Here is a 13,431-nt window from a genome sequence, read left to right on the forward strand (position 1 = left end):
CTTGATGTTCCAGGTTGTGCTCGTGCTCCTTCACTGTAGTTGCACCTAAAAATAAGGCAATTAAAGACCTTCTTCATAAAATTTAAGGTGTTAACAAAGCCAGTTAGTGAATTTAAAGTTTGGAGGCACGTGCGGCTCTTACAAGGGTTTCGTCGTTCCTCGACTCATGTATATATTTCACTGGCTCATCTCCTTCCAAAGCTCCTCACTTGAGATGGATCCGAAGGAGTCTAGTATTCTTAACTTAGTAGCACTCTGCTGAATGCTGATCATTTCCTAGGATCAAAGGCTTGGTGAGTTTGAGGTCGTTTGATGCATTTCAGTTGGTTGTATTGTCATTTCTAACAATTAGTCCACATCGAGTTTACATCAAAGGTTCTCGGTGTTTCCAAAGCAGATCCAAGAATAATTTTTTTTAAAGATTTGACTTTTTTTTTGGTGCTACATGCTAGGCTCATGTGTCTAGTTATCCAAAAGCAACCTTCTAAGCACTAGTAATAGTAGTCATGCCGTTAACGAAAATAGAAAAAACACCATTAAAGACCAAGAAAGCACCACGATATTACCTCATTGCCATAACAGATTGCAAGGGAGATGAAAGAACAAGGTCCTCCTCAGGTTTTTCAAGTGGGTTTAATGGTTCCCATTGCTCAGACAAGTATGCAACTTAAGCAACTACGAAACATGTCGCGTAAGCTGCCACCTAACCCAAAATTATGTCAATTGAAGTGAAAATAAGAATAATTGGTCTTGTAAGAAATGGAATTTCACTAAAAGGTTCAAAAGAGGGAGGTCCTATTACTACCAAAATTTGTGACGTAACCCCAATGCCACATAATGGATGCTACCCTTCTAAAGTCCTACAAACCAACAGGTCATGGAAGGCTTGACTTGAGCAAGACGAAGAAATAGGTTTACACTACTCGAATATTCACGTGTTTAGCCTCACGTATTCAGGTTTATGCCTCTAGGCTCACGTGACCAAGTTGACGCGTCTCTAGCCTCATATGTCCAAGCTCACGTCTCCAAGCTCACATATCCACGTTCACTTTTTTCTGAGCTCAATCTTTTTTTGTATGAGCTTATCCCTTGTATGAAAAATGTTTACCTAGGACACGAAAATCTAGAAATTAGACCTATGACAAGGTTAGCATACAATTATTGGATAATAAGTATAATTACTTTTTTAATAATTAAGGATAAGAATTTTCCTTGAAATTTGTAATTGATAAAGATTGTATGGGAAAAAAATCTTCCAAGAACATGGGTAGGTGTGCTCGTATGAGTCTTTATAGCAATAATAAGTGATCCGTAGTATATTAGGTATACCTACCTCTAGACACATCTCCACGCTCACATTTGCAAGTTCATGTGTCTAAACTCATGGCTCACGTCTCCAAGCTTACATGTCCAAGCTCATGTCTTTTTGTGTGAGACTATGGACTCACGTCTCCTCCTCAACGATTGGTTTGACCTAGTTTTTGGTAGTTTTATGATTTTTTAGACTTGACGGGATGTGACTAATGGTCTTAATCCTAGTTATTGATTCTGATACAGCTAATTATGCATTTTTCAAATGATTTTTTGATAGTTTAGCATGCTTCTAATCTACCAATTTCAAGCTCACCTTAGCAAGTTCATGTGTCCAAACGCAAAAGAGCAAGTAATAAAAAGACAAGGTGGTAGAGAGCTCGCAAGCTTGATTCCAAATGAAGAGTGTTCACTTCTCTTTAAAATAACGACTTACATAGATGGACTTGTTTTCACACTATGCCTAGCCAAGACTCAAAAATAGTGCCATGTAGTTTTTTGTGTCGAATCTATCCCTCACATAGTAGCTACAACTAGCAAGGATACATGAGTGTCGAGCACATTGAAGTCCTGACATTGACTTCAAAGCAGAATGACCTGTCCACTCCCCCCTAATGCACCCACCCCAGGACCTGCACTGAAATCAATGAGGAGAATATCCGTTAAGGCATAGCTTACTCATGAAAATTTGAATATCTTTGACTGGCTTTACGCTACATGAAGTTTCCCTCGTACAAGAAAAAACACGTGGTTTACGTCTCCCTCATCTTTTCCTTTCTTGGTGCCATTTGTAAACAGGTGCTTCTGGTGGTGAAAGAACCTCACTGCTGTTTAGCTTTCGTTTCCTCCCTTTACCCTACAGTGTGATTAAAGACAAAAAACATCACCAACAGAATAGACAAGAGAACGGGATGATTACAAACATAAAATTTGTTCACCACATGAAGGGCCTGAAGAGTTGCAAGATTATGAATTACCCACCATCAGTTCCTTTTGCATGCTCATGGTCATGACCATATTTCGCAATTTCGCAGCCCTTTCTGTCCGGTCATTCAGTTCTCTATATGCGCCATCACATAGCCTGCAGCATTTGCATTAGTTTTTTCCCTGGCTTGCCTGACTCGTTATTCTCCCTCCATGATGTTTGTGAACATTCACCAATGTCTAAGGCAGAGCTAAAATACCACATACTGAGTTAAAAAACTCACTTTTTGATGCGTTTTGGTATAACTGTTCTGGTACCACGTTCTTGTTGATGCTCAGATGTCACAAGTGGCCTCAGCTCTTTGGCTGCCTCGCTGTAAGTTACATGATAATGAGAAGAAACAACATCCTTGTGTAATATGAACTCCAATACAGCCAACAGAAAGATTACGCCTCTCTGGTTTGCATGGTCAAACATGTTACAAAATGGCGTTTGTGTGAGCATTTGATCAGCTTTGTCTACACTGGATGTTGTGTCCACCGCCATGCATGGATTAGGGTAACACACAGACAAAGTGTATAAAGTTTGATTTCTTGGGTACTACTTGCTTTATAATACAAGTGTTAGTACAAAAGGTGGACACTGAAAATTCTACTGCAAAACAATTTTCTCTGAGAATTGCAGCTACAAAATTGCAAACCATTGTTCTCCAGAATGCACGATTCTGCTGCAGGCTGGTGCATTGAAAAATTGAGGCAGGTTTGTTGAGTTCTCTGCTGCATTTGGGCTTGGGCTGGATTCTGTGCACAAGGATGAAGACACATGAACGTGAAAATTTCCCTTAAAATAGAACAATTCCGACACCCCTAGGTCCCTCCGTCATCTTCCATGGGTACTTCCCTCAGGATTGGTGGAGGTGGCTTGTTGAGGTCTGGCACTTCATTGAGGTCGAAGGCCAGGGGCACATTGATCTCTTTGATCAGATGGTTAAGTAGAGGGAGAAACCCACGAACAATGTTGTCGACTATGGTTGCCGCAAGTATCCTTCAGAGGAGGCAGCTTGAGGGAAGTCCGCCTAGTGAACCAACAAATGGACAACCTGTATGCTGGAAAATCGACCACCCCCCGCGGACCAGAGGAGGGGGGATGGCAGTTCATTGCCCCGAGGGACTACACAGCCGCATGTCAGCTGGGAGTACAACCCAAAAGGCGCAAGCCCTAAACAATCATCAGATGCAGAGAGACCATATGGCCGCGCCAAGGGAAGTCCACATCGACCTAAGGTTCATGCCTGGCAAAAGAAGGTGGTCCTCGAGCAAGTTCTTGTTCCAAATGAAGGCAAGGGGACCGTCTACAACTTTCCTTACATCGAAGGCACCACATCACTCACCACCACGGAGAAGCGGCTCCGCATGAAAAAAAGCAATGATCTGTACCACACAAAGGTCCCCGACTGACCCATAGTTGCCAGATGCACTTCTTCAAGCTCATTATCCTCATCCTTGAGGAGATGCCAAAGGACCAATGGACAAGTAAAGAGCGCCTTATTCTCGACGGCGCTGGTCTTCCTCATACTTCTGTGTGGCTTCCTCATCCCTTTGTTCCTCCACATTATTTTTTTCTTCTTCATCTTTTCTTCTTACTTCTTCGCGTCTTTTCTTCTTTGTTCCTCCAGACCAAAGAACATTTTTGCCGGAGGCCTAGGTGGTTTTTCCTAAACGCAGTATTGCCATCCATCGGATGCTCTCACTTCTTTAGGTAGCTGAGTTGAGTCACCAACCTGATGCGCCGATACCAATGTTACATGCAGGCAGTGAGGTAAACCATGGTAACACACAATAAAGCCTTCATTACTTTGGTGAGATTTTTAGCATCCATTCATTGAGTAGAGAGAGAGAGAAAAGAGAATGTAGACAACACAATATTGGTCCCCTAATACCCACTGAAAGCCACCCCACACCCCAAAACCACACCCCCCCCCTCTGCTGCATGCAGGAGTATTTGCTTATATTACTTCTTTGGAGAACTTCTGTAAAATGCTTGAGAACAAGAGTTATGACTGCCCAACGCAAAGACGAGGAAGACCCTGCGTCGATTGAGAATCCACCAATCCAAGGGCCCTGTAGAAGACTCTTCTGGGCCACTTATGCAAGTCCAGGATAGTTGTAGCCATGGTTGTTTCTCGTACGCGTACGAATCAATTCGTACGTACGATTCGTACGATACGATACCGTACGATATCATACGGTACGATATGCCAATTCTGCCCGTTTTTAGCCGTTGCGCCGCCGCCGACTACACATTTTTCTAGCCGTTTCTGTCCGTTGTTGTAGCCGTTTTGTAGCCGTTTGCTGGCCGTTTTGGGCATGCTTTGTGGCCCATGTGCCCATTGGACATGCTACATGGCCTTATAAAATGCCCACCCCCTAAGCCTCTCTCAAAGCTCTAGCCTCTCATTACTCTAGTGAAATGTAACCATCAAGCCCCCCCCTCTCTTGAGTCTTGCTCAAGTGACCATCAAGCCCCCCCCTCTCTCTCTCTCTCTCTCTCAACTCTCAACTTTCAAGCCGCTCTCTCCCCCATAGGCCCTCTCTCAAGCCTCTCTCTCTCTCAAGCCTTTAGGCTCTCTCTCTCTCAAGAGTCAAGACTCAAGCCTCACTCTCTCATTTTCTCAAGCCTCTCTCTCTCTCTCTCTCTCTCTCTCTCAAGCCTATCCATCTCTTGAATCTTCTAACTTCTCTCTCTCTATTACAATGACAAGGGAGAAGAATGAAGCCTTCAATGTGCATGCTATCCATGTAGAGAAAGCCGATGGAAAGTCCAAGTCATATAGGTGGACTTGTAAGTATTGTGGCAAACAATACACAAGTGGAGTTACTAGGCTTCTCCAACATGTTGGAAAGGTGGGGGGGCAAGTTGCACCATGCAAGGAAGTCCCCCTTGCTATATCCGATGAGATCTTCAACAAGATCAAGGGTGGATTGGGTGCTCACTATGATAGTGGTAGAAGCTCAAGGGCAGATGATGAGGTCATTTCCCCGCCTTGTGATACATCCTCCCCCGCCGCCTCCATCGGTGCCGCCTCCGCCTCCGCCTCCTCAAAGAGACAAAGGCTTGAGTCTCCCATGAGGCAAGCCACTCTAGCCCAAGCCACCGGGGGGTTCTCTTCTTCTCTATCACATCTCCGAGAACGGCAACGGCTAGCGGATATAGAGATTGCACGCACCATTATTGAGTGCAATCTCTCATTCCATGTGCTCAAGGTAGATCAATGGAAGTCAATGGTGAAAGCCATTGCAAATGTGGGCCCATGTGAAGGATGGACCGGCGTCTCCTATCATGACATGCGCAGGAAGAGGCTTGTGGACGAGAGGGAAAGAATCGATAGATCTCTCAATCCGGTGCGGGCGGCATGGTCCAAGTATGGGTGTAGCATCCTCTCCGACGGATGGAGTGACCAGAAGAAGAGAGGCATCATCAATATACTTGTCTCTTGCCCTCTTGGCACATACTTTGTGCGGGGCGTGGATTCCGGAAAGGCGGGGAGGAAAACATCGGGTGCATTCATATATCGCCATATCAAGCAAGCCATCATGGAGGTAAGTTTCAACTTTCAAATTGCACTAAAGTCTTTAAAGTTTAGGCTTTAGTATATGTGATATGATCATATGTGGCTATATCATGAGTCATGACTCAAGTCTCATACCGCATACGCTCGTTGCATCCATTCATGTGCATTGTGACATGTAGGTTGGATCGAAGAACGTGGTGCAAGTCATCACCGACAACGCTTCAAATTGCCGTCGGATGGGGAAGTTGCTCGAGAAGGACTATCCCTCCATAGTATGGACGCCTTGTGCCTCCCATTGCATTGACTTGCTCATGGAGGATATGGGCAAGTTAGTGTGGATGAAGGAAGTAATGACCGAAGCTATCTCTATTGTTACCTTCTTCACCACAAAGGTGAAGGTGCTTGCCATGTTCCGCGAACATAGCAAGTTGGAATTGAAGAAGCCTTCATCTACACGCTTCGCCTACATGTGGCTCCTCTTGGAGCGCCTCCACGATGTGAAATCCTCCCTTCGCCAAACAGTGGTCTCCACAATGTGGAATGAGTGGGATGAGCGAGAATCGGCGGAGGCCAAAGCCATGCAACGGCTTTGCCTAAAGGAGGAGTTTTGGCAGTCGGTCCGCACTATTGTCATTGCGGTCACGCCCTTCTATAGGGTATTGCGGATGACCGACATGGAGGGAGCCACCACGGGCCTTCTTGTTCACTTCATGGGAGAGGCCATAGCAGAGTTACGCGTTTCTCCTTCCATCGACGAGGAGAAGCGCGATGGTATGTTGGCCATTGTGGAGAAGGGGTGGAAGTGGATGCGAAGACCTATCCATGGTCTTGCCGCTTTATTACATCCGGCTTACAAATCACCCGCCCTCTTCACCAACGTGGAGCTACTTGAAGCCCGAGATGCTTACTTGCCCAAAGCATTGCCGGAGGATCGCCATGGGAAGTTCCTTGAGGAGCTCATAAGCTACAATGACCAAAGGGGAGGAGCCGCGTTTGCATCTACTACCTGTTGGAAGAGGGAATCCCTTGTGAAGCCCCTCTTTTGGTGGGAGACATTTGGGTATGCGCTCTCAAGCCTCCAAAAGGTGGCTTTGAGAATCCTAGCTCAGGATTGCTCTTCAGGTGCATGTGAGAGGAACTGGAGTTCCTACTCACTTGTACACACGAAGTTACGTAATCGCTTGAGCACGCAACAGTTAGAGCGGCTAGTGTATTGCCGCGCTAACTTGCGCATGCTGCGCGCAATGCAAAAGATGGAATCGGCGAGACAGGTATAAGTTACAACTTATAAGTTATAAGTTATAAGCATTCAAATTTCAAACTTCAATGTTTATTGAAATTTGGAACCAAATTCTAATACATTGCTTGTCACTTGATCATTGTACAATGTAGGTGAATGTGGATGCATTCAAGCTCACAGGGGGCACTCTTCAGAGTGTAAACATAGTGCAGGATGAGGAGGAGGAGAGGATCTATGCAGAGATCTATCGAGAGCTCGAGTCGTTTGATCGACGACCTACTCGCACTCGTCGTGGGCGTGGAGGTAGTGGCAGAGGAGTGCAAGTAGGAAGCCGTGGATGCACGGTTCGTGGTGCTCCCAGGGACATAGTGCATACCTATGTGGGGCGTGGATCGGGTAGCTCCACACTCGCTCTTGCAGATGAGGATGCTCCCTTTGGCTTCTCACATGAGCTTAGAGAGCCCGAGTTCGATGATGAGGGCAACCTTCTTAGCGATGGCGACTTCGGCGAGGCCACTGATGTGTCCTCTTCTCATGAGGATGATTTCAGCGAGAGCTCTGATAGTGATGCCTTTGTCTAGTCTCTCCTTGGGCCTTGGCTCTAGCCTCTCTTTTTGTACTCGCCCCTAGCGCGCATGATCGCATCGCACCTCTATACTTTATGTACTTTTGTTTGTCACTTCAAACTTGTTTAGTTGTTTTTAATGATATTTTGGTTTGAAACAACTTCTCTAGACTCTACCCTTCCAAATTGAAAATGTCTATGTTTGTAGGTGTTCTTTAATTTAAAAAATCGTATTTTATCGTACCGTATCCCAAAATTTCATATCATACCGAATATTCCCGTACGGTATCGTACCGTACGGTATCGTATTTTCGTACCGTGACAACTATGAGGTAGACTGGTAGTGTACACTTGATTAGTAGGATGAGAGGATCTTGCTACATCACTTGGAGATCCTTGGTATAGGTAGGCTAGACAAGTAGATTCTCAAGTTATGTACGAGGGAGAAGATTTGGACATGGCATATGCTGGCTGAATATTGAAAAGGAGCTTCAATGTTTGCTTGGAGAGGATGAAGACCAAATTCTGCTTAAATGGACTGAATTCTGCCCAATGCAAGGACAAGGGAGACCGTGCGTCGACTGAGAATCCACTAATCCAAGCGCACTGTAGAAGACTCTTCTGGGCCACTTATCAAGTCGAGTGAAACCGGCCTGACGGGCGGTGAAACAAACACTCGCACATAAAACACTTCAACGCCATTGAGGACCTAGCAAAGGAAAACAAAGAGGGGGAGCTAGAGTGCTAGTGCAAATAGTACACAGACACCGATTGGCCCCAAAACGCAGTGGCGCCCCTTGCGGTATTTCTTTAATTGATTTTAAGAGCTTTGATTACAATAAGGCTCGAAACTCAGCCGTCTCAGTAGAACCCCTGCAGCCTGCAAAGAACCTGCATCATGGCTTCTTGTCCACTCGGCATCCACAAACAAGTCTAGCCATTGTTCACATCGAAAGACTCTCTTGCATTGAGTCTGCATACAGAAGCTTTCTCCTATGATCAGGGCTGCCACAACCATCCATAGCCTCTCACACTATGAACAGCATCAAACCCTGACACATCCAATGCTTCTGCATCACAACACAGACTCCCAAACTGTCTCTCAAAAGAGAACTCGTATCACAGCACAGCATACCATACAGTTCACACACCTGTACCAACCTTCTCTACCTTCCAAGGGTACTATCCATCTCTGTCATGGATTCCCTGCCCCCTGCCCAATCAGTAGCAAGGCTGTACCAAACATGTGTCCATTCCTGTACCTTCTGCCTGCATGTGACCTATCTCCTGGAGAAACCCAAATACACGTTTCCTCGAGAAACCTACGACCTGTTTCTACATGAAACCCTTAGGCCTGTTACCCTTTGAAACTTCTGTCCTGTTTCCATACAGAACCATTCATTGCACCATTCAACAACAGTGCCAACAACAGCATACATCTAGTTACCTGTTCCCACGCAGCCATGCGAGCTAGCATCATTCCCATGTCAAGAAACATAACCAAGTGTCCTGTACTTGTAGCCAGAAACCCAAGTACATTGCTGAATTTGCAGCCAAACAAAAACAGCCCATAAACAGTTCATAAACAGTCTCAAAATATTCCTGTTGCAAGGAGGATCAGCACCATGTGCACCTTTGACCCAATAGCCACCTATGGGTGAGAGGAGCTGTACACTACAATCCAAGTTTGCCTTCAAAGAGCTGTGTGTACCTCTGCAGTCCTGGCCACCTGAGAGTCCAGGGAAACCAGCCCCTCCTTTTTGCAAAAACACGCCGTCCTTCAAAAAGCACACGCCTGGCCGCCTGAGAGATGCACTGCCGCCTATACGATGCGCACTGCCCGCACAGTACTCAACCAGCCGCCGCCTGTATCAGCTGTCGTACAGCAGCCGCCGCCTGTACCAACTGTACAGGATTGCATCGTACTTGACTGTACCTACAGTCCGTACAGGCTTGCAGTTACTGCCTGTACACCAGCCGCCAGCCAACCTGCACAGTAGGTGTCTGAACTTGCAGCACCCGTACCCTGGTCGCCAGCTCCGCCTGTACTTCCAGCCGCCAGTAAACATGCAGCCACCTGTTCCGTACAGTACTCAACCACTTGTTCTGTACGACCAGCAGTTCTATATGGGTACTCTCTACGCAGGTGTGGTTCCCTTCTCATCCACGAAGCCAGCTTGCTCGACTCCTCCCCAAAAGCAAGAGAGAGAGAGAAGAGAGAGATGTGGGCCTCCAAAAGTGGAGTAGCCTCTATAAATTGCCTAGGGACCTCCCAAGGTTTTAAAACCTTTATAACTTTAATTTTTGCCCACCAAAGGTTATAAAACCTTCTTAAATTAAAGTATCTTTGCCCCCTTCACACTTGGGGTTGTCCACACATGGGCTTCCTTCTTAACTCCAATCTGATGCCATTCACACTGTCCACCACGTCCCCGTGCTCACCTGCATACTATCCAGAGAAAAACCCAGGGTCGTGACATACGCCCCTTTGAAAAATAGCAAGTGTCCTCGATAACACTCAATAGCACAGTAAGGCATCTTATAAGCAAAGACTCCCCATATGGCAAAAACAATGGTCCTCCAATGCATCTGGATGATAAAACAATCATCCTGCACAATAGGCCACACTGTCACGTCAAAGTGACAAACCACTCTTGCTTGTTCCTTCAGAACCGACAGCAAAAGTCTAAAACCAAATGGAAACACGTTAACTGTGTTAGCCAAAAACAAAACCATGCATCATTCTACATATGACACACATATGCATGACACACATGCATTCGCAAACAATATGCTCCTCAAAATGCTCTACCTACTCTAAAGTAACAGTCTAATGGCTGCTCGCAAGCCGTACGCCCATGGACATCCCGCAGGACCCACGACTGATGGTACAACATGAGCATATGAAAGCATTCAATGCAACCAAACACTACATCCACTAAGTACTTCCCACATATGTCTCATGGCCATCCCGCAGGAGTCACACCCAGTGGTGTTTCCATGAACATAATAAAGCACTTGATGCATCATAACAATATACATGCAGCACATGTCACAATCCTCAGTATTATCCAATGTATTCTCAGTGGTACCAGGATCCAATGGCACCAGAATACAATAATACCACAAAAAGTGTATGCATACATGCACAAGTAGAGTTCGATCCATATAGCCATGAACCACACCAACTCTAGGACTGCTCGCAAGACTTATGCCCTCCATAGAGTTATCCATAGTTGCAGTTATAGTTCAAGGTGCGGCCGACTGTGAACCATACCCAACTGTACCATCTCATGTGTCTAGAACACAAGATCATAGAAGTCCCATAAGCAGATGTACTGTCAGCCTCCAGTACCTTCGGGTGAATACAAAGATGTCACCAAGCGACTCCTAGATAACAACTGAGCCTGTCTGTAACAAGGGAGCGGAGGTTCTACCCCCCTCTTGAGCATCAGGCAATGCTCCAGACCTATGCTATGCTGAACCTGAATGAGCCGTTACAAGAGTCGACTCCAACTCAAAGGCATCAAGATAAAGTTGCAAATCCTGAGGTGAATCTGCTAAGTCGCCCTCCTCCATCCACTTCGCATCCATCAATGAACAGCTCTTGAACTTCACAGGATAGCGACGGGAAACTTTACCCTGTACCTTTCTTTCCTTATGTGCCAGTATCTGCTCGGGAATAAGAACCTCGTCAAGTTCCTCCGCTTTCGTCTGAGCCTCATCTGATACATCCTCAGGCACCCAAAACCTGCTTGCACTCCACCCAAGTGATATGCACAAGTCCTCGATGAAGCATAGTAGATCACCACTGCTAAACATAGAAAGAAACTGTCTTTCGAACCCATGAACCCTCTATGAAGAAACGACCGGTGACAAACTGTCGAATGTTTTCCACCATAACACTTCAACTGCTTCTTGTTCCTCGCCGACTACCTCTTGTCCTTGGTGTCTTTTCTCCTGAGCTTCATCTTCAGCTCTTGCTCTTCACCTCATATAGACAAAGACACGCCATCCTCCACTGCCTCCTGCACTTCCTTTTCACTTTCCTCATGTTGAAGTTTTTGATGTGAAAACCACCACAGGCTCGCCTCCTTGAGAAAGTCAACGATGTCCCGGTAACGGAACCTTGAAACCGGCCTGACGGGCGGTGAAACAAACACTCGCACATAAAACACTTCAACGCCATTGAGGACCTAGCAAAGGAAAACAAAGAGGGGGAGCTAGAGTGCTCCTGCAAATAGTACACAGACACCGATTGGCCCCAAAACGCAGTGGTGCCCCTTGCGGTATTTCTTTAATTGATTTTAAGAGCTTCGATTACAATAAGGCTCGAAACTCAGCCGTCTCAGTAGAACCCCTGCAGCCTGCAAAGAACCTGCATCATGGCTTCTTGTCCACTCGGCATCCACAAACAAGTCTAGCCATTGTTCACATCGAAAGACTCTCTCGCATTTAGTCTGCATACAGAAGCTTTCTCCTATGATCAGGGCTACCACAACCATCCATAGCCTCTCACACTATGAACAGCATCAAACCTTGACACATCCAGTGCTTCTCAATCACAACACAGACTCCCAAACTGTCTCTCACAAGAGAACTCGTATCACAGCACAGCGTACCATACAGTTCACACACCTGTACCAACCTTCTCTACCTTCCAAGGGTACTATCCATCTCTGTCATGGATTCCATGTCCCCTGCCCAATCAGTAGCAAGGCTGTACCAAACATGTGTCCATTCCTGTACCTTCTGCCTGCATGTGACCTATCTCCTGGAGAAACCCAAATACATGTTTCCTTGAGAAACCTACGACCTGTTTCTACATGAAACCCTTAGGCCTGTTACCCTTTGAAACTTCTGTCCTGTTTCCATACAGAACCATTCATTGCACCATTCAACAACAGTGCCAACAACAGCATACATCTAGTTACTTGTTCCCTCATGAAACATCTGGAAACATAGAGATGCCCATAACTGTAGGTCCTTCTGTTCCTTTCTAGGAGGAAGAAAACAATCTGCTCCATGAGCACGCAGCCATGCGAGCTTGCATCATTCCCATGCCAAGAAACATAACCAAGTGTCCTGTACTTGTAGCCGAAAACCCAAGTACATTGCTGAATTTGCAGCCAAACAAAAACAGCCCATAAACAGTTCATAAACAATCTCAAAATATTCCTGTTGCAAGGAGGATCAGCACCATGTGCACCTCTAACCCAATAGCCACCTATGGGTGAGAGGAGCTGTACACTACAATCCAAGTTTGCGTTCAAAGAGCTATGTGTACCTCTGGGGGGAGATTGAACCCACTCTCTTTGTCGTGCATAGTTTGCTTTATTTATCTTCTTCTTGTCTATTTATGAAGCTTTGTTATGGCTATGGAGGTTTATTAATAGCATTGGTATCAAAAAGAAAAAAGAAAAAAGCGAGTGCTCACGAATATAGCTTGATACATTCCACTTTGGGCCATTAATATCAAAAAGTAACTTGGTCCCTAAGCTTAGCTATTTACATCAAAATTGTTGCAATTTAATTAAATGAAACTATGGGTGGGCGACCATCATCGCACATCAAAATACGACGGCTGCGCACCGGCCAAAATCCATCGCACCCACGCTACTCCGTGCCCTAATCTGCTCAACAAAAAACACAAGACACATTAAATCTCACTTATCCGCCCAGCACGACGCGACCACTACTTCACGCTCTCACGCGTAGCCAGTCACGACCATGTGGCAAATGAGCTTACCATAAATATCACATAAAATATTAAGTAATTCCGCAATTCTCATTTGCACAACATAAAAGATGTTGTAGCC

The 13,431-nt window shown here is 45.7% G+C and overlaps 2 protein-coding genes across 5 annotated transcripts in view; one reads left to right on the top strand and one right to left on the bottom strand.

Annotated features, from left to right (window-relative positions):
- Positions 1 to 1,683: 1,683 nt before the first annotated feature.
- The window catches only part of EDA14 (embryo sac development arrest 14), a 60,998-nt gene continuing 49,250 nt past the window's right edge, over positions 1,684 to 13,431 (bottom strand). For 3 of the 4 annotated variants that reach the window (XM_086778712.1, XM_086778711.1, XM_086778709.1), the window contains exons 7-9: positions 2,520 to 2,609; positions 2,293 to 2,392; positions 1,684 to 2,167 (exon numbers count right to left, since the gene is read on the bottom strand). In XM_086778712.1, the coding sequence (XP_086634838.1) occupies positions 2,075 to 2,167; positions 2,293 to 2,392; positions 2,520 to 2,609 (283 nt within the window). In that variant the 3' untranslated portion in view covers positions 1,684 to 2,074. The remainder of the gene's footprint in view (positions 2,168 to 2,292; positions 2,393 to 2,519; positions 2,610 to 13,431) is intronic. The other variant, XM_086778713.1, reaches the window with a different exon arrangement.
- LOC147616077 (uncharacterized) lies at positions 5,988 to 7,658 on the top strand. Its single transcript, XM_086778714.1, has 2 exons — positions 5,988 to 7,078; positions 7,200 to 7,658. Exons 1-2 carry the CDS (start codon positions 6,044 to 6,046, stop codon positions 7,626 to 7,628), a joined length of 1,464 nt encoding a protein of 487 aa, XP_086634840.1. The 5' UTR covers positions 5,988 to 6,043; the 3' UTR covers positions 7,629 to 7,658.

This window comes from Cibotium barometz, chromosome 39, assembly GCF_041138505.1.
Source record: "Cibotium barometz isolate CiBa-2024 chromosome 39, ASM4113850v1, whole genome shotgun sequence".
Lineage (NCBI taxonomy): Eukaryota > Viridiplantae > Streptophyta > Polypodiopsida > Cyatheales > Cibotiaceae > Cibotium > Cibotium barometz.